The following is a 21845-nucleotide window of genomic DNA, read 5'->3' as shown; positions in this document are numbered from 1 at the left end:
TTGTTACTTAACTGGAAGCAAATGCTGGCAGGGGTGAGGTATGGGATGAGCAGAGAAAATGAGTACCATACTAATGCGGTACATGCGTATGTTTTTATGACATCTCTCCTCGTTCTTGTGAATTCCAATGAATATAATCCCAGTCTACTCAGTCTGTCCTCAGAAGCGAACCCCCTCAACTCTGTAAACAACCTAGTGGACATCCTTTGCAGCCCCTATAATGCCAGTAATTCTTTTCTCACGTAAGGAGACCAAAACTGCACAGTACTCCAAGTTTGGCCTCAGAAGCACCCTATATAGCTGCAACATAACCTCCCTACTTTTAAACTCAATCCCTTTAGCATTGAAAAACAAAATTCCAATTGCATTAGTTACCTGCTGCATCTGCAGACCAACCTTCTGCCATTCATGCACAAGGACACCCAGATCCCTCTGCTTTAAGTAGCAGGTATAGAGATTAGAATCAGCACAGGCTTGGTGAGCCAAAGGGCCTGTTCCTGTGCTCTATTGAAATGTATCCACTGCTCTACATTCATCAATACATAACTTGGAGTGGGTAAACAAAAAGGTGCTGTAACACCCAGGTGTAATTTCCTACCTGCATCAATCTCAAATTTTAAGTTTAAAGTACATAAACAGTGAAATAATATAGAAACTGACAATAATAAATATTAATGCATTAATGTATTGATTAGGCATGAGGAAAAATCTACTCTCCAACTGAACCTACTGCAGCATACCCAAGCTCATTTACATGCACCTAATAAGGACTATTCTGCTGCATAAAACTGTACACTAAAATCTCAAAACTTAATATGACAAGTGGATTTGCTCATGCAGCCCTCTGGAGCTCCACAGATTATGTCATTCAATGGGCAGATGCCAGTCATAGTGCTGGTTGCATACAAACATTTGAAGCTGCGCTTGTTTGGGTGGAAAACATACACAGCATTTACTCTCCATTTGTGGTTATTGAACAGAACTAACATAAGTCAGATCACTCAGTGGGACAGCATTTCAGTGATAGTAATCACAACTCCGTGACCTTTACTACACTCATGAACAGGGGAAGGAGCAGACAGTATGGGTAAGTATTTAATTGTAGAGGGGAATTACAAAGCTATTAGGCAGGAACTGGGGCAACTAAATTGGGAACAGAGGCTCTCAAGGAAATGCACGACAGAAATGCAGCACTACCTGATGAAGGAGCAGCACTCGAAAGCTAGTGCTTCCAAATAAACCTGTTGGACTATAACCTGGTGTTGTGAGATTTTTAACTTTGTACATCCCAGTCCAACACCTGCACCTCCAAACCAGAAATGTGGAGGTTGTTTAGGGAGCACTTGCTGATAAGGTTTGTCCCACTGAGGCAAGGATGGTAGGTTGAAAGCACCTTGGGTGACAAGAGATATGGAACATCTAGTCAAGAGGAAGAAGGAAGCTTACTTAAAGTTGAGGAGGCAAGGATCAGACAGGATTGTAGAGGATTACAACATAGCCAAGAAGGAACTGAAAAATGGACTTAGGAGAGCTGGAAGGTGCATGCAAAAGGTAGGATTAAGGAAACCCCTCAGGTGTTCTACACTTATGTGAGGAATGAGTGAGGGTGGGGCCGATCAGGGACAGTGGAGAGAACTTGCGCCTAGAGTCGGAGGAGGTAGGGCAGGTCCTTAATGAATACTTTGCTTCAGTATTCACGACTGAAAGGTATCTTGACATTTCTGAGGACAGTGTGAAACAGACTGATATGCTCGAACAGGTTGATGTTAGGAAGGACAATGTGTTGAAAATTTTGAAGATCGTGAGGATAGATAAATCCCCGGGCCAGGTGTGATACAGCCTAGGTTACTACAAAAAGTGAGGAAAGAGATTGCTGCGCCTATGGCGATGATCTTTGCATCCTCACTGTCCACTGGAGTCATGCCAGATGATTGGAGGGAGGCAAATGCTATTCCCTTCTTCAACAAAGGGAATAGTGATAATCCTGGGAATTACAGACCAGTCAGTCTCATGTCTGTGGTGGGCAAAGTACTGGAGAGGATTCTGAGAGACAGGATTTATGATAACTTAGAAAAGCATTGTTAGAATGGAGATAGTCAGCATGGCTTTGTAAGGGGCAGATCATGCCTCACAAACCTTATTGAAGTCTTTAAGGATACGACGTATATGGATTTTACCAAGATGTTTGATAAGGTGAGGATCTGAAATCTGAACACATGCTGAGGTAACTAGTTGTTGTCAGGAACAACCACTTAACACATGCCCTTACTAACTTTAGGTGGAAATAAAATGGCTTCTCAATGCAAATAATATGACAAAATGGTTTCTCGGCTGCAAATTGACAATTCTGCTAAAAACTGTATAAAATGGCTTTTAACTCTGCCATAACTGCATATTTGACTAATTACAGTCTGCTTCAACAGAGATTAACAGACAATGCTTCCTTTACAATATAGATTTACTTAGACTAGATAAGACATTACTGGCCATCCTAACTGACCTTCAAGTGCAGGTGCAAAGACTCAGTTAGTGAGATAAGGGTGGCCCAAGTGTTGGAAAACAAACTTGGTTCCCAGGAACTATCACTGGACCCAGTAACACCCAGAGAATCGTGGCGACATCGGACAGACAGACAGAAGGACAGGACAATGTATGTTACCGAGCAGTGAAGGGATTTGTTTTTCTATTTAAGGGGACTTATGCGACAGACCTCCCAAACCTGTTCAGGGTAGAGACAATTGCAACCCTTACTGTACCATGGCCCAGTGGAAAACCTGTGCGGTGAAGGATAGTGTCCTCCTCCATCAGTCAGGTGTTCTGTACTGACTGGCAGATACCCACCACTTTGGGGTCATCATTGGGATATGGATTCTTGGGATCTCTATATTTGGGGGGGGCAGCAGGGGTTGTCAGCGCTAAAAACTGAAATTACCTTGTATGTGGCCTGACTATCTTAGGTAATATTACCTCAAAAACTCTGGAAGCAATTAATACAGAGTTGGCTGAACTTAAACTCTACACAGCAGACATGCTATGCGGTATTTATCGATTAGCACAGCAAGGGGATGTTTGTAGTATTACTGGTGACAATTGTATCATCCATGTTACTGATGACTCTTAGAACATTACAAAAGCCATCAAGAATATCCAAGACCAGCTAGACAATTTTTTGACAGGGTGCCACAACTACAGACAGTTGGCTAAATTGTTTGATAAATCTTGGGGACTCTATTTGACCCTTGGGATAGTTCTCCTCATTGCACTCATGTTGGCATTCTGTGTGGCCTTGGGTGTTTAAAGCTCTGCTGTAAGGCGTTGATGAGAACTGTGCCAGCAGCAAGTGTCACCACAGAAGAACCCCCAACGAAATTGGCACTCATGATACCCCTTGGGAAGAGGAGCTCCTTGAAATGACCTACCTCTAGTGTAAATTGGGTGGTCTGTGGGCAATCTCCGAAGTTGCCTCCTTGACCACAAAGGAGAGAGTGAAGTGGGAGATGGCACAGGGCAGGGTGACACTAGGCACATGGACACACAAGATAGAGGGAGATAGCAGAGCAAACACAGATACTATCTGGGGTCACCAGAATGCCAGCACAACGTGCTCACAACCTAATTGATTAGTTTATGGCGTGTGGGGGAAGAGAATACATATGAATAGCATATACTGCCTGCCAAAGTGTATGGGCCCAGCCAACACCTTTGATAGGAATGCTAACTGTTTGATATGGACTCAATACAAAGTGCTAAAAGCTAGGGCTACAGCAATCATCCTTCTCAGGAAGAGCGATTAGCATCCATTACTACAGTAATGGGCTTCGGCACAGACGCTGAAATTGACAATGTCTGCACTGAAACTGACAACGATCACACTGAAATTAACAAAGGCTGTGCCAAAACTATCAACAATTCTGCAATGTTTACAATAAACAATATGTTACAAAGACAGTAACCTCATCACTGACCTATTATATCACAAAATGTACAAAAGTGTCTTGAGATGTGCTCCGGATGGAGTGAGAACTCACAGCTGGCCACTGTGCTGTTGGTGTCTTTCTCTCCCCGGAGCTCTGGCGTTTCCATGTACAATAAACTCTGTCATTGAACCCCAACTCTGTTTCCGAAGCTGGTGATTTTCCCCACAAAACAGGGGAAAAAAGCTGTCTGGATACAGAATTGACTGGCCCATGTGTCAGAGGGTGGGGGTAGATGGAGCTTGGTAACTAGTGGTGTTCTGCAGCAATTGGTTCTTTGACCTCTGCTCTTTGTGATCTTTATAAATGACTTGGATGAGGAAATGGAAGAGTGCTTTAGTAAGTTTGACGATAACACAAAGGTTGGTGGAGTGGTAGATATTGTGGAGGGTTGTAGTAGGTTGCAACAGGACATTGACAGATTGCAGAACTGGGCTGATAACTGGTAGATGGAGTTCAACCTGGAAACGTGTGAAGTCATTCACTTTGGAAGGTCAAATTAGAATGCAGAATACAGGATTAAAGGCAGGATTCTTGGCAGTATGAAGGAACAGAGGAATCTTGGAGCCCACGTTCATAGATCCCTCAAAGTGGCTACCCAAATTGATAGGGTTGTGAAGGCGGCATATGGTGTGTTGGCTTTCACTAGCAGGGGGATTGAGCTTGAGCAGTGAGGTTACACTGCAGCTCTACAGAGCACTGGTTAGACCACACTTGGAATATTGTATTCAGCTCTGGTCTCCTCATTACGAGGAAGGATGTGGAGGCTTTAGAAAGGGTGCAGAGGAGATTATCAGGATGCTGCCTAAACTGGGGAGGGGGGGCATGTCTTATGAAGAAAGGTTGAGGGAACAAGGGCTTTCGTCACTGGAGCGAAGAAGGGCGAGAGGTAACTTGATAGAGGTCTCCAAGATGAGGGGCATCAATAGAGTGGACAGAAACTTTTCCCCAGGACGGAAATGGCTATCACAAGAGGGCATAATTTTAAGGTATTCAGTGGAATGTTTAGATGTCAGAGGTAGGTTCTTTATACAGATTGGTGGGTGTGTGGTATGCAGTGCCACCACTGGAAGTAGAGTCAGATACATCAGGGACATTTAAACGACTCTTGAATAGGCACATAGAAGATAGTACAATGAAGGGTATATAGGTTAATTTGATCTTAGAGAAGGATAAAATGTTGGCACAACATCGAGGGCCGAAGGGACTGCACTGTGCTATGTTCTAAGTACCTGTTTCTTAAAGAGTCAAAACTCTGACTGAAAGAGCTTGAGATTTACTGCCCTTTGCAGTCACAAGAAATTTCAAAATATCTCAAAACCAATTAATCAAATGTAGCCAGTGTTACGGAAGCAAAATCAGAACAGCCAAAGTACACAGAAAAATGTCAACACAATAAACTGGTAGTGTTATTTACCAGTGGAGATTAGAATGTACTCAAGTGGTCTATGGACCATGAATCTGCACTTTTAAAATACAAGTTTGCACCACCTGCCTCAAGGTACCTTGCCACTGAAGTGAATTCAAGATGTATAATATCAACTTGCTATGAGTGAATTATTTTGACTTCAAAGCTACACTAACACTTTCACATTAATGCACATCTAAAACCACATATGCATCACTGCAGCAGTTATTAGCTCAATGTTAAAGGAAATTACGATCCATGGTATTTAAAGCCTAATTTCCATGAAAAGTTTTCATAAGCTGACAGCATCATACTACTGGTCTTACAATAGTCAAGAGGGATTTAGAGATGTACGGAAATCTCAGAAAGGCGTTAGGGTTACAATTGTAAGGGATTTCAACTTTGTTAACATTAATTGGAATCACTTTAGTGTGAAAGGATTAAATGGGTGGAATTTTTGAAGCGAGTCCAAGAGAGCTTTTTGTGCCAGTAGACAAATAGCCCTACTCGAGATCGGACAGTGCTAGACTAATCCTAGGGAATTAAGCTGGTCAAGTGGTTAATGTTTCAATGAATGAACATTTTGGGAATAGTGACCATAACTCCAAGTTTCAAGTCATTATGGAAAGGGATAAAGATAGTGCAGAAGGGTCTAAAATGGGATAAGGCTGATTTTAATTTCATTGGACAGTATCTGGCAAACAGTCTGGAAGTTATTTGCAGGCAAGTCTAAATTTGGAAAGTGGGAGTCTTTTAACAGTAGTATGTTAAAAGCATGCTTCTTTTAAGGGCAAGGTCAATTAAGTCCAAGGAAGTCAGAGGATAGAGATATAAAGAAAAAGGAGGAAGCATATGTCAGTTACAGCACATTAAGAATAGGGGAGGCCCTTCAGAAGTAAAGAGTACAGGAAGTTGTGTAAAGAGGAAATTAGGAGGGCAAACAAAAGGCACAAAATATTGTGTCACACAGTGAAAGAAATGTACAACACGAAATAGACCCCCTCGGTCCAACTCGCCCATGAAGACCAGATATCCTAAATTAATCTAGTCCCAATTGCCAGCATTTGATCTATATCCCTCCAAACCCTCATATTTATGTAGCCATCCAGATGCCTTTTAAAATGTTGTAATTGTACCAGCCTCCACTACCACCTCAAGCAGCCCATTCCACACATGCACCACCCTCTGTGTGAAAAGTTGCCCCTTAGGCACCTTTTAAATCTTTCTTCTCTCACCTTAAACTTATTGTGTTGAACTGCTCCACTCAAGGAAAAAGAAACTTGGCATTCACCCTGTCCATGATCCCTCATGATTTTGTAAACTTCTATAAGGTCACTCCTCAGCCACCAACACTCCAGGGGAAAATAGTCCCACCCCATTTGGTGTCTCTCTAGAGCTCAAAATCTCTAATCCTGGCGACATCTTTGTAAATCTTTTCTAAACTCTTTCAAGTTTCACAACATCCTTCCTATAGCAGGGAGACTAGAAGTGAATGCAGTATTCCAGAAGTGGCCTAACCAATGCCCTGTACAGTCGCAACATGACCTCCCAACTCCTAAACTCAATGCAATAATCAATAAAGGCAATCGCACCAAATGCCTTCTTCATTACTGTGTCTACCTGCAACTCCACTTGCAAGGAACCATGAACCTGCACCCCAAAGCTTCTTTGTTCACCAATACCTCCTAGGAGCTTACCATTAGGTTTATCAGTCCTGCTCTGACTTACTTTTCCAAAATGCAACACCTCACATTTATCCAAATTAAACTCCATCTGATCAAGATTCTGTTGTACTCTGAACCTTCTTCGCTGTCCACTACAATTTTAGTGTCATCTGCAAACTAACTATACCTCTTACAGTCACATGTAAAAAGAACATAGAACATATAACAATACAACACAGGAATGGGCCCTTCAGCCCAGGATGCTGTGCCAAATGTGACACCAAATTAAAACTAACCCCTTCTGCCTACTGTTAGACTATATAAATTTGTTAGGTAAAAACAATGACTGCAGATGCTGAAAACCAAATACTGGATTAGTGGTGCTGGGAGAGCACAGCAGTTCAGGCAGCATCCAACGAGCAGCGAAATCGACGTTTTGGGCAAAAGCCCTTCATCAGGAAGCTTCAGGCTCACTGCCTTTATTCCTGAAGGGCTTTTGCCCGAAACGTCGATTTCGCTACTCGTTGGATGCTGCCTGAACTGCTGTGCTCTTCCAGCTCCACTAATCCAGTATATAAATTTGTTGCATATTCATGTGTTTATCTAAAAGTGTCTTAAAGGCCCCTATTGTATCTGCCTCCACCACAACCTCTGGCAGCTTGTTCCAGACTCCTGCCATTCTATGCGTAAAAATCATTTATACAAATGACAAAAAGCAGTTGACCCAGCACCGATCTTTGTGGCACTCGACTGATCACAGGCCTCCAGTCCAAAAAGCAACACTCCACTACCACCTGCTCTCCCAGCTTCGAACTAATTTTGTATCCAAATGGCTAGCTCTCCCTGGATTCTAACTTCGCTACCATGTGGAACCTTATCGAAGGGCTTATCAAGTCCATACAGACAACGTCCACCACTCTCCTTTGTCATACAAATATCTCATGAAGGGGCCCAGCAATCACTTCCCTAGCTTCCCATAATATTCTGAAGTACACTTGATCAGGTGACAAGGATTTATCCACTTTCTGGATTTGTGGTGCTGGAAGAGCACAGCAGTTCAGGCAGCATCCAAGTAGCTTCGAAATCGACGTTTCGGGCAAAAGCCCTTCATCAGGAATAAAGGCAGTGAGCCTGAAGCTTGGAGAGATAAGCTAGAGGAGGGTGGGGGTGGGGAGAAAGTAGCATCGAGTACAATGGGTGAGTGGGGGAGGGGATGAAGGTGATAGGTCAAGGAGGAGAGGGTGGAGTGGATAGGTGGAAAAGGAGATCAGCAGGTAGGACAAGTCCGGACAAGTCATGGGGACAGTTACTGAGCTGGAAGTTTAGAACTATTTATCCACCTTTATGCATCTTAAGACGTCCAGCATGTCCTCTTCTGTAATATGGACATTTTTCAAGATATCACTATTTCTCAGGGTTCTCTAGTTTCCATATCCTTCTGCACAGTAAATGCTGATCTAAAATACTTGTTTAATATCTTACCAATCTCCGGTGGTGCTTTGGCAGATGGGATCAAAGAAAATCTCAAAATTTTTTCTAAGTATATTAGGAGTAAGAGAATTACTAGGGGGACAAAAAAGACCAAAGGGGCAACCTGTGCAAGAGCGTGACATTTTAAATGAATACTTCTCACCCGTACATTTAAAGTTGAGAAAGTTATTGTAGGCAGAGATTTCAGTTGGAATAGTGAGGTCCTAGAACACATTAAGATGAATAAGATAATATTAGATGTTTTAGTTGGCATACCCCAGGTGCATAAATCCCCAAGACCTGATGAGATGCCTCCCATAGCAGCCTGGCATACAAAGGAAGAGATTACTGGGGCTCTAGCAGTGATATTTAATACTTTGCATGCCAGAAGGAGAAATGCCGGATGGCTGAAGGATAGCAAATGGGGTTTCTTTATTTGAGAAGGGTAGCAGGGATAAGCCAGGTAATTACAGACTAGCTAGTCTAACATCAATGGGAGGGAATTATTGGAAATAATTCTGAAGAACAGGATTAATTAATATTTGGAAAGACAGGAATTGATTGGGGATAGTCAGCACGGATTTATTAGAAAATCCTGTCTGACTAATTTAACTTTAGTTTTTTTTTAAAAAAGGGTGACTAAATATATTAAGGAGGACAGTGCAGTTGATGTGGTTTACATGTACTTTGACACAGACTAAGTTCCACATAGACGAATTGTTCAAAGATAAAAGCCACGAGATCCAAGACAAGTTGGCAAACTTGGATTGAGAACTGACTTACAAATAGGAAGCAAAGGATAATGGCTGAGGGCTGTTTTTTATGATTGGAAGCCTGTGCCCAGCAGCATACCCACAGAAATCAGTGCTGGGACACTTGCTGTTTGGTATGTACATTAATGAATTGGATGTAAACCGTATAATTAGTAAATTTGCAGTTTTACAGAAAAAGTGGTGGTGTTATTGTTAGCAAGGATGGTTGGTCTCAGGGTACAGTCTGATATTGATCAACTGGCAAATGAGGCAGAGCAATGGCAGGTGGAATTTAATCCCAATAAGTGAAAGGTAATGCATTTTGGGATGTCTAATATGGATACACATAATATATGGGAGGTTCTTAGGGGTTCTGGGGAAAAAACCTTGGTGTACAAGTCCATTGACCTCTAAAGATATCATTATAGATGAATAAGGTAGTGAAGAAGGCACAAGGGATGCTTGCCTTCAGAAATTGGGGCATAGACTTTAAGAGCAAGGAAGTCTTGTTACAACTTTATAAAACATCAGTTAGGCCGTGAGAAGAAAGTGAGGATTGTAGGTTCTAGAGATCAGAGTTGAAAGGTGTGGTGCTGGAAGAGCACAGAATGTCAGCCAGCATCCAAGCAGCAGGAGAATTGACGATTCGTGCATAAACCTTTCATGAGCAAATGCGAGGGGTGGGCTGAGAGATAAATAGGAGGGTGGGAGTGGGGTGTGCAGAAGGTAGCTGGGAAGGCATTAGGTAGGTGCAGGTGGGGGTTGATTGCGAGAGTTCGGTAGGTAGGGTGGAGTGGATAGGTGGGAAGGAAGATGGATAGATGCAACATGTTAAGAGGGTGGTGCCGATGTGGATCTGGGATGGAGGTGGGGGTGTGGAGATTTGAAAACTAGTAAAGTTGATGTTGCCACTGTGTGGTTAGAGGGTTCCAAGGTGGAAGATGAGGCGTTCTTCCTCCAGTCATTAGGTGGATTGGATTTGGCAGTGGAGGCGGCCCAGGACTTCCATGTCCTTGGTGAAGTGGGAGGGCGAACTGAAGTGTTCGGCCACAGGGCAATGGGGTTGGTTGGCGTATGTGCCCCAGGGATGTTCCCTGCAAAATTCCGCAAGTTGGCGTCCGGTCTCCCCAATTTAGAGGAGACCACATTGAGAGCAACAGACACAGAAAATGAGGTGTTTGGATGTGCAGGAAAATTTCTGCCAGATCTCTTGGAGCCTCGGACAGAGGTGAGGACGACGGGTGCGGATGCAGGTTTTACATCTCTTGCTGCAGCAGGGGAAGGTGCTGGGGTGTGTGGACCTAACGAAGGAGTCATGGCGGGAATAGTTTCTGAGGAACGCAGATAGGTGTGAGGAGGGAAATAGTCCAAAGATGCGCAGGTCAGGTGAATTGGCCATGCTAAATTGCCCATAGTGTTAGGTGCATTAGTCAAGAGGGAAATGGGTCTGGGTAGGTTACTCTTCAGAGGGTCAGTGTGGACTTTTTGGGCCGAAGGGCCTGTTTCCACACTGTATGGAATCTACTCTAAATCTCTCGTGATGGGGTGAATATAGGTGGCAGAAATGACAGAGGATAATGCACTGTATCCAGAGCTTAGTGGGGTGGAAGGTGAGGACCGGGGTGTGGAGTTCAATTCTTGTTGTGGTTGGAGGGGTGGGGTTCCAGGGCAGAGCTACAGGAAGTGGAGGAGATAAAATGGAGGGCATTGTTGATCATTTGGGAGGAGAAGTTGCAGTCATAGAGTCAGAGAGATGTACAGCATGGAAACAGACCCTTCGGTCCAACCTGTCCATGCTGACCAAATATCTCAACCCAATCTAGTCCCACCTGCCAGCAACTGGCCCATATCCCTCCAAACCCTTCCTATTCATATACCCTCCAAATGCCTCTTAAATGTTGCAATTGTACCAGACTCCATCACATCCTCTGGCAGCCCTCTGCATGAAAACGTTGCCCCTTAGGTCTCTTTTATATCTTTTCCCTCTCACCCTAAACCTATGCCCTCTACTTCTGGACTCCACGACCCCAGGGAAAAGACTTTGTCTATTTACCCTATCCATGCCCCTCATAATTTTATAAACCTCTACAAGGTCACCCCTCAGCCTCAGACGCTCCAGGGGAAACAGCCCCAGCCTGTTCAGCCTCTCCCTGTAGCTCAGATCCTCCAACCCTGGCAACATCCTTGGAAATCTTTTCTGAACCCGTTCAAGTTTCACAACGTCTTTCCAATAGGAAGAAGACAAGAATTGCATGCAACATTCCAACACTGGCCAAACCAATTTCCTGTATAGCTGCAACATGACCTCCCAACTCCTGTACTCAATACTCTGACCAATAAAAGAAAGCATACCAAGTGCCTTCTTCACTATCCTATCTACCTGCGACTCCACTTTCAAGAAGCTCTGAACCTGCACCCCAAGATCTCTTTGTTTAGCAACACTCCCTCGGACCTTACCATTAAGTGGATAAGTCCTGCTAAGATTTGCTTTCCCAAAATGCAGCACCGCGCATTTATCTGAATTAAACTCCATCTGCCACTTCTCAGCCCATTGGCCCATCTGGTCTGGATCCTGTTGTAATCTGAGGTAATCCTCTTTGCTGTCCACTACACCTCCAATTTGGCGTCATCTGCAAACTTACTAACTGAACCTCTTATGCTCGTATCCAAATCATTTATGTAAATGACAAAAAGTAGAGGGCCCAGCACCAATCCTTTTGGCACTCCACTGGTCACAGGCCTCCAGTCTGAAAAACAACCTTCCACCACCCTCTGTCTTCTACCTTTGAGCCAATTCTGTATCCAAATGGCTAGTTCTCCCTGTATTCCATGAGATCGAACCTTGCTAATCAGTCTCCAATGGGGAACCTTGTCGAACACCTTACTGAAGTCCATATAGATCACATCTACTGTTCTGCCCTCATCAATCTTCTTTGTTACTTCTTCAAAAACCTCAATCAAGTTTGTGAGACATGATTTCCCACACACAAAGCCACATTGACTATCCCGAATCAGTCCTTGCCTTTCCAAATACATGTACATCCTGTCCTTCAGAATTCCCTCCAACAACTTGCCGACCACCGAGGTCAGGCTCAACGCTCTATAGTTCCCTGGCTTGCCTTTACTGCCCTGCTTAAACAGTGGCACCACGTTTGCCAACCTCCAGTCTTCCCGCACCTCACTTGTGACTATCGATGATACAAATATCTCAGCAAGAGGCCCAGCAATCACTTCTCTAGCTGTGGGAGCAATCACTCCCACAGAATTCTTGGGTACACCTAATCAGGTCCTGAGGATTTATCCACATTTAACCATTTCAAGACATCCAGCACTTCCTCCTCTATAATCTGGACATTTTGCAAGACGTCACCATCTATTTCCCTACAGTCTATATCTTCCATATTCTTTTCCACAGTAAATACTGATGCAAAATATTAATTTAGTATCTCCCCCACACAAAGGCCACCTTGCTGACCTTTGAGGGGCCCTGTTCTCTCCCTAGTTACCCTTTTGTCCTTAATATATTTGTAAAAACCCTTTGGATTCTCCTTAATTCTATGCGCCAAAGCTATCTCATGTCCCTGTTTTGCCCTCCCAATATCCCTATTAAGTATACTCCTACTTCCTTTATACCTCTTCTAAGGATTCACCCGATCTATCCTGTCTATACCTAACATATGCTTCCTTCTTTTTCTTAACCAAACCTTCAATTTCTTTAGTCATACAGCATTCCCTATACCTACCAGCCTTCCCTTTCACCCTGACAGGAATATACTTTCTCTGGATTCTGGTTGTCTCATTTCTGAAGGCTTCCCATTTTCTAACCGTCCTGTACCTGCGAACATCTGCCTCCAATCAGCTTTCAAAAGTTCTTGCCTAATACCGTCAAAATTGGCCTTTCTCCAATTTAGAACTTCAACTTTTAGATTTGGTCTATCCTTTTCCATCACTGTTTTAAACTGAATAGAATTATGGTCACTGGCCCCAAAAGTACTCTCCCACTGATATCTCAGTCACCTGTCCTGCCTTATTTTCCAAGGGCAGGTCACGTTTTGCACCTTCTCTATCCACATACTGAATCAGAAAATTGTCTTGTACACACTTAAATTCCTTTCCATCTAAACCTTGAACACTATGGCAGTCCCAGTCCATGTTTGGAAAGGTAAAATCCCCTACCATAACCACCCTATTATTCTTACAGATAGCTGAGATCTCCTGACAAATTTGTTTCTCAATTTCCCTCTGACTATTGGTGATCATCCCTTTCTTATTTCTCAGTTCCACCCAAATAACTTCCCTGAATGTATTTCCGGGAATATCCTCCCTCAGCACAAATGTAATGCTATCCCTTATCAAAAATACCACTCCCCCTCCTCTCTTGCCTCCCTTTCTATCCTTCCTGTAGCATTTGTATCCTGGAACATTAAGCTGCCAGTCATGTCCATCCCTGAGCCATGTTTCTGTAATTGCTATGATATCCCAGTCCCATGTTCCTAACCATGCCTGAGTTCATATACCTTCCCTGTTAGGCCCCTTGCATTGAAATAAATGCAATTTAATTTTTTCGTCCTACCTTGTCCCTGACTGCCCTGACTGTTTGATTCATGTCTGTTCTCAGCTGTACCAGTCTCAGATCGATCTCTTTCCTCACTACCTCACTGGGTCCCACCCCCCACCTTACTAGTTTAAATCCTCCCAAGCAGTTCTAGCAAATTTCCCTGCCAGTATTTAGTCCCCTTCCAATTTAGGTGCAATCCGTCCTTCTTGTACAGGTCACTTCTACCCCAAAAGAGATTCCAATTATCCGAAAATGTGAATCCTTCTCCCATACACCAGCTCCTTAGCCATGTGCTCATCTGCTCTATCCTCCTATTCCTGCCCTCACTAGCTCGTAGCACTGGGAGTAATCCAGATATTACTCCTCCTTTTTAATTTTCTGCCTAACTCCCTGTAATCTCCCAATGACCTCCTGCTGGTCCCTCTCCCTCATGAGAACATTCTGCACCCTCTCTGAGACATCCTTGATCCTGGCACCAGGGGAACAACACACCATTCTGCTTTTGCTGTGCTGGCCACAGAAACGCCTGTCTGTACCTCTGACTAAAGAATCCCCTAACACAATTGATCTCTTGAAAGCCGATGTACCCCTCGTTGCATTAGAGCCAGTCTCAAAACCAGACACTTGGCTGTTCGTGCTACATTCCCCTGAGAATCCATCACCCCCTATATTTTCCAAAACAGCATACCTGTTTGAAATGGGTATATCCATAAAAGACTCCTGCACTAGCTGCCTACCTCTCTTACCCTTCCTGGAGTTAACCCATCTATGTGACTGTATCTGAGACTTCCCCCTTTCCTATAGCTGCCATCCATCACACACTGTTGCTGTTGCAAATTCCTCATCGCTTCTGTCTTTCCAACCAATCCACTCGATCTGATAAGATTCGCATCCAACAGCATTCATGACAGATATAATCTGCAGTAACCCTTAAACTCTCTTTAAACTCCCACATCTGATAAGAAGTACATATCACTGCAAAGGCCATTTTTGCTCCTTCACAATCTACAGACCCAAAAAATAACACCGTCTTATTCCTCTACAAACACTGCCACAGATTAAATTAATAGCTATGGGTTATTTTTTAAGTTTAATCAAGAGACTTATCTCCAAAAATATATAATCAAGAAAGAATCCACTATACTCACTACTGCAGCCTCTCTCTTGGACAGACTTAAAACAACAATTAATTTATCTGATTCTGTGCTATGAACTTTGCCCAACAGTTCCTCCAAGATTAGTTGTGAATTTCACTGTTTGTTAATTTTCCCAATTGCACTCCGATGTCCAGCGATCCACGAATTCAAACAGCAAAGGCGGTAACTGCAGGTTCTCGCTCTCTCCTGCACTGTCCTCACCATGTGCTTCCTTTGTCTGCTCTTCTCCCTTTTAAACTGTTATTTTGGCTTTTTTTTTCCAAAGTCGTTGAATTATGAGGCCACCTGGGATGTTTCGGAGTGGAATTGCTTCTTCTGAGAGCAGACATGGCATAGGTGAAGGAATTGGGAGTAAGAAATCACATTTTTACTGTGGGGGCATAGTAAAGTGAACTCATTCTGCTGTGGGGGGCTGTGGAAGGAGGTGTAGTCTAGGTTTCTGTGGGAGTTGGGGCGTTTGAAATAGATGTCTGTGTTGAGTCTGTCACCAGAGATGGAGACGGAAAGGGACGGAGATGTCCGTGATGGTCCAGGTCAATTTAAGGTCAGGTTGGAAGGTGTCAGTGAAATTGATGAATCGTTCAACCTCCTCATGGGAGTACGAGGTGACACCGACTCAGTCATCAATGTAACAAAGGAAAAGGTGGGGCATGGTAGTGGTCTAACTACAGAAGATAGTCCGTTCCACGTATCCTATGAAAAGGCAAATATAGCTTGGGCCCATGCAGGTGCCCATGGCTACCCCTTTGGTCTGAAGGAAGCGGGATGATTTGAAGAAGTTGGGCTGTGTGCAGTTTGGTTGCCACACTAGCAGAAGGACGTGATTGCACTGGAGATGGCGCAAAGAAGAGTCACCAGGATCAAAGTCTCAGTTATGAGGAAAGAGACTGGTTAGGGCTGGGCTGTTTTTCTTGTAGTAGAGAAAGCTGTGGGTTTTATTGAGGTATACAAAGACACAGACATAATCAAGAGCAAGAATCTCTTCCCCTTGGCTGACATGTCTAAGATACAAGGTTAAGGTGAGGACCAAGTGCTTTAGAGAAGATCTGAGTAAATATTTTACACCCAGAAGGTGTGTATGCGTATTTGGAATATGCTACCTGAGAGGGTGGTGGAGATAAGTATTCTTGCAACATTTAAGCAGCTGGATGAGTTCTTAAAATGTCAGGACATAGTGAGCTGTGGACCAAGTACAGGTAAATGGGATTACTATAGTTATGTCTTTGTTCATTGGCAGAAACATTGTGGGCTGAAAAGACTGTTTCTATGCTGTATGAATCTTTCTAAACATTGACCAAATGTGGACAGTGAAATGAGGAGGCCTATTACGCTATACTTTTGTTTGCTAAACGGAGTACCATTGCCCAAAGATGCTGAAGTGAAGGTGATGCAACCAACTTTAAAAAGTGGACAATGAAAGCTGCTACCTTTAAAACCATCATCAAATAAATATTTTGTTAACAAGATAATATGGTATTTATTAGATTTTATGAATAGTACCATATGAACCAACTTTACTAACCTGGCAATTAGAAAATGAACGCTAGATGTGAAATTGGAGTCGAAGAATTGTTAGTTGTCATCCTCCATACCACTGCCACCACCCCACCCTGCAAACAATTTAGAATTGTCCTTTGGGTTTACTGTGGCATACTTCAAATGTACTAGAAGCTGTATGCTATATATGAATACTTAAGGCCCTATTCTTTGCAGACAGAAAGGACACATGCTTGCACTGCTCCTTCTTCAACTCCACAAATTAACAAACAGAATTTTACAGTTTATTCATCAGGTCAATGCTTTTACCAATGAAAGTCAACCTATTTGGTTTAAAACATACACAAAAATTAACAATTAACCTTTAGACATCATTAGCCAATGTACTCTCCATGGTAACAGATCTACCAATTGGAGTCCACTTGTCAACCAACTAATCAACATTTTACTCTCATGCAGTATAAATGTTATTTTTTTCTTTACTTTTCTCCCTTTATTCTGGTATTTGTCCTGATGAGTGCATAACAAAAAGCTTTTCAGTAATACTCAAGTTTAGGACCAAAACAGTATTTGATTACCTTGGAATATGACATCAAACACAAAACTCAGGCAAAATAATCACTATTATTATCTACCTTTCGATTTGAGGATACCATTGACTTATTTTTGCTGTGGGCCTTGGTGACTTGAGCAAGCCAATTTTCAATTCTCAGATCTTTGGGCACATAAGACATGGTTTCCCAAGAGTGGTGGGATCTGAAATGCTGGATTTTTTTTTCCTTTTTTTTCCCGTTAAGGCCATCATACTACCTCTTATTTCAGAGTTACTTAAGAGGCAGTTTGATTGTTGTCACTTTCGAAGTGATTGATAGGAAGCTTCTTCTAGCAATACTGCCACACGCGAGGAGAGATTCAAAATGTTGTTATAAAAAAAAACTGGTTATCTGTGTAGCAAGAACAGGATATAACTAGTCAAAATTTAACCATCTCGCCATGACATTCAATGGCAGTCTCACTGATGAATGCTTTGCTAACATTCCAGGATCTCCTATTAACCAGAAACTGGTCCAGCTTTTTAGAAATTCTGATGAGAGTCACTGGACTCAAAACACCAACACCGTTTCTCTCTCCACAAACGCTGCCAAACTTGAATTTCTCTAGGAATGTCTGTCTTTGTTCCACCGATTTAAATATAGTGGCTGCAACAACAAGCAAGAGTTTGGCAACTCATCTCCTGATTCTCCAAAGACTACCCACAAGACACAAATCAGGAGTGTATTGGAACACTCTCCACCTGCATGGGCAAAGGCAGCCCCAAAAACCCAACTCCATCTAGGGCAAAGAGCCCTGACTGACTGGCATGGCATTCACCATCTTAGCCATTCACTTACCCCAATGACATCTCACCCAGGTTCCCTTAAAAATACTTTCCAAACCTTAATCTCTATGACCTATAATGACAAGGACTAAATATCCGACTGAAGAATGTCCTGCCTGAAATGTCAATTCTTCTCCTCCTTCGATGCAGCCTGACCTGTCGTGCTTTTTCGAGTACCACACTGTAGATATATATATATCAACTCTGTAGATATACTGGACCACATTCCTCTAAACCATACACAAACTGTACCGCTATGCCTTCACTGTCACTGGATCAAAATCCTGGAATCCCCTTCCAAACAATACTGATGTTTCAAGGTGGCAGCTTACCACAAAAGTAATTACAGCTAGGCAACAGGTACTGGCCTAGCATGCAACGTCCTGATCCGGAAAGAATCCAAGCTAAGTGAGAGAGAATAGTGTTATCAGCCAATCTCCAAATATACTAATTAATGAGAACAAATGAGGACAGAGAAAAGTTGGAGAATAGAATTATTTAAAGAGAAGGTAGTGTTGTAATATACCCCAAAACTTGTTTATGAAGCAAAATTTAAACAGCCCGGAAATAGAACTGCAGCTCTTTAAAATCACTTGACGAATGGATAAAAACTGTTGTGTGGTAACATCTTATGATTCTAAGTTATCAATTCTTTTCAGTACTGATGGCATCTGGAAGAAAACTTCCAATGTGTTTTGAAACAAGTCAATAATAACCCCCAACAATGATGGAAAGCTACTACTCCATAGGCATAAACTCTATTTTTCTTAATTTTATTTCAATTTTTTTTTCTTCATTTCCACAACACTAGTAATCATGCCTCTCTACAAATAATAAATCAACATTAGAAATCACATAATCAATATTACGAAGAGTCGCTGACTCGAAACGTTAACTCCTGATTCTCTCCACAGATGTTGCCAGACCTGCTAAGTCTCTCCAGCACTTAAAAATTGTTCAATCAAGTACAGCCAGAATGTTTTCCTTTTGGGAAAAAAAATCGGAACTGCCTACAGGGGACAGCTGGCCAATACAAAACAGGTGGACAACCCCCTCGAGGGTTAATGAGGGAGAGGTATAAACTCTTTGTAACAAGACTAAACTTCTTTCGAGTTGTACCGCGCAAAGGAGAGCTCTTTAGTGCCCAAAAAGAAAAGCAGAAGTCATTTCATGTGAAAAAAAAACGCTGATCTAGTAACGAGGCTGCAAGCTCAGCTACAAACACAACAATTCAAGAGAGTGTTCCAGATTCATGGGTCGAGGAGTGAGGCCTGTAATTTCTCACCGATATAACACGCTGTTAGGTAGATGCTACGCTCCCCAGCTTCCTCCCAAAACGCACATAACCTCATCCCGGAATCTCTTACCGTCAGATTCGGCCCGGACCAGGAGAGAAATTCCCTTCAGGCGCTCCACATAGCTGGAAGAGACGTGTCCGGTGCCACGATCGTCCCACTGCCTGTCCTCGTTGAGCGTGTAAACCTTCACCCGCCTCCGGGTGTCCGCCATTGCCGCCGCTCAGGCTCGGGGAGCGGGGGAGCGGTGGACCGGGGGGGGGGCAAAACGTTGTGGAGGGGGAACCAGTGCTAACTTCAACTCCCACCCTCCTCCACTTGAGGATCAACAAAAATAATAAGAGAAAAAGTCAAACTAAGAATTAAAAAAAAACAATAACCAATCTCGCTGAGTTCACAGGGCGCTCATCCTTTCCGAGGCCTAGGCCCGGGGCCGACGCCTCGGGCCCCCGGTGATAAGGAGCCGGGAAAAGTCTCTCCCTCCCTCAGCTGACAAATTATATCCTGCTCCGTGCCGCCAACACCCACTGGTTCACAACAGAACCTAGCCGCTAACTCTGGATGATTTTAAATCTTCATTCCGGTATTGTTTTTTTTGAATGTCCTTCACCGTTCCAAAATGAGAGCAGACGCTGGCTTATTTGCCCCCGCTCGCTAGTTCTATGGCCTGCAGGAGGCCGCCCACCCGCTCTCCTCTCCTCCTCCCCCCCACCCGCCCCCCGGCGGATCCGCCGCCACCGCCGCCGCTCCCTCAGCCAGCGGCCGCCATCTTGCAGCCTCACACACACCCCAAACCCCCAAACGACAGGCGGCACGGGCTCTCCCGCCAGGGGCCGTCTTCCCGCCCAAACCGCCAGTTCAAACGCTCCCCGCCGAACTGTCATCGGCGGCGGCTCTCCACCCGGACAACTACCGTCTGAGGGGTCAGTCAGGTAGTGACCATTGAGAGGGATCATCGTGTGAGGGGTCAGTCAGTCACCATTGAGTGGGACCACTGTGTGAGGGGTCAGTCAGCGAGTGACCATTGAGAGGGATCATCGTGTGAAGGGTCAGTCAGTCACCATTGAGTGGGACCACTGTGTGAGGGGTCAGTTAGCGAGTGACCATGGAGAGGGATCATCGTGTGAAGGGTCAGTCAGTGAATTACCATTGAGAGGTACCATTGTATGAGGGGTCAGTCAGTGAGTGACCATTGAGAGGGACTACCATGTGAGAGGTCAGTCAGGTAGTGACCATTGAGAGGGATCATCTTGCAAGGGGTCAGTAAATCAGTGAGTGACCGTTGAGAGGGACCACCGTGTGAGGAGTCAGTCAGTCAGTGACCATTGAGAGGGACCACTGTGTGAGGGGTCAGTCAGGGAGTGACCGTTGAGAGGGACCACAGTGTGAGGAGTCAATCAGTCAGTGACCATTGAGAGGGACGACTATGTGAGGAGTCAGTCAGTCAGTGACCATTGAGAGGGACCACTGTGTGAGGGGTCAGTCAGTGAGTGACCATTGAGAAGGACTACCGTGTGAGGGGTCAGTCAGTGAGTGACCATTGAGGACTACCGTGTGAGGGGTCAGTCAGGTAGTGACCACCATATGAAGAGGCAGTCAGTGAGTGACCATCAGGAGGACCACCGGGGGACCACTATGTAAGGAGTGTGTCGATAAGTGACTGTAGACAGGGACCATCTTGTCAGGGGTCAATGAATGAGTGACCATTGAGAGGGACCACTGTGTGAGGGGTCAGTCAGTGAGTGACCACTGGGAAGACCACCGTGTAAGGGGTCAGTCAGGTACTGAACACTGTGTGAGGGGTCAAGATAGTGAGTAACCACCAGGAGTTCCAATGTGTGAAGGATCTATCGATGAGTAACCATCGACAGGGACCACATGAATCAATGAGTGACTGTTGAGAGGGACCACTCTATGAGTGACCACCAGGAGACCACCATGTGGAGGGGGTCAGTTGGTGAATGGCCACAGGTCAGTCAAAGTGACCGCTCTGAGGTGTCAGTCAGTGAATGATCACCAGGAGGACCATTGTGTGACGGATCAGAGTGACCACTTGGAGGCACCATAATGTGATGGGTCAGTCAGGTAGTAATCCATTGTGTGAGGGGTCAGTCAGTAAGTGACCACTTTGAAGACTACCATGTGATGGGTCAGTCAGTGAATGATCACCAGGAAGACCACTGTGTGATGGGTCAGTCAGAATGACCACTGGGAGTGACTGTTGTGTGACTGGTCAGTCAATGAGTGACCACCAGGATGTCCACCATCTGAGGGGTCAGTCAGTCCATGACCACCACTTGAGGGGTCAGTCTGTGAGTGATCACAGAGATGGCCCACTGTGTGAGGGAGCAGTCAATGAGTGGCCACTGGGAGAGATCTTTGTGTGAAGGGTGAGTGAGTGACCACTGAGATGGCCTTCTGTGTGAGGGATCTGCCAGTGAGTGATCACAGAAATGCCCATTGTGTGAGTCCAGTCAGTCAGTGACCACCATGTGACGGGTCAGTCAGTGAGTCACCACTGACATGACCTCACTGAAGGGTCACTGAGTGACCACTAGGATGGCTTTCTGTGTGAGGGGTCAGGCATTGAGTGATCACTAGGAGAGGTCAGTGTGTGAGCGGTCAGTTAATGAATGACCATGGTATGGTTTGCTATGTGAGTGACCATCAGGATGGCCCACTGTATGAGGAA

The 21845-nt window shown here is 44.3% G+C and overlaps 1 protein-coding gene across 2 annotated transcripts in view; it reads right to left on the bottom strand.

The window, feature by feature from the left end:
• smek1 (SMEK homolog 1, suppressor of mek1 (Dictyostelium)) overlaps positions 1-19853 on the bottom strand; it is a 146667-nt gene extending 126814 nt beyond the window's left edge. Inside the window, exon 1 of one of the 2 annotated variants that reach the window (XM_072568053.1) lies at positions 19226-19853. In XM_072568053.1, the coding sequence (XP_072424154.1) occupies positions 19226-19367 (142 nt within the window). In that variant the 5' untranslated portion in view covers positions 19368-19853. The remainder of the gene's footprint in view (positions 1-19225) is intronic. The other variant, XM_072568052.1, reaches the window with a different exon arrangement.
• Positions 19854-21845: the final 1992 nt, after the last annotated feature.

The sequence above is a fragment of the Chiloscyllium punctatum genome, chromosome 4 (genome assembly GCF_047496795.1).
Source record: "Chiloscyllium punctatum isolate Juve2018m chromosome 4, sChiPun1.3, whole genome shotgun sequence".
Taxonomy (NCBI): domain Eukaryota; kingdom Metazoa; phylum Chordata; class Chondrichthyes; order Orectolobiformes; family Hemiscylliidae; genus Chiloscyllium; species Chiloscyllium punctatum.
This window is presented reverse-complemented; position numbering and strand designations above follow the sequence as displayed.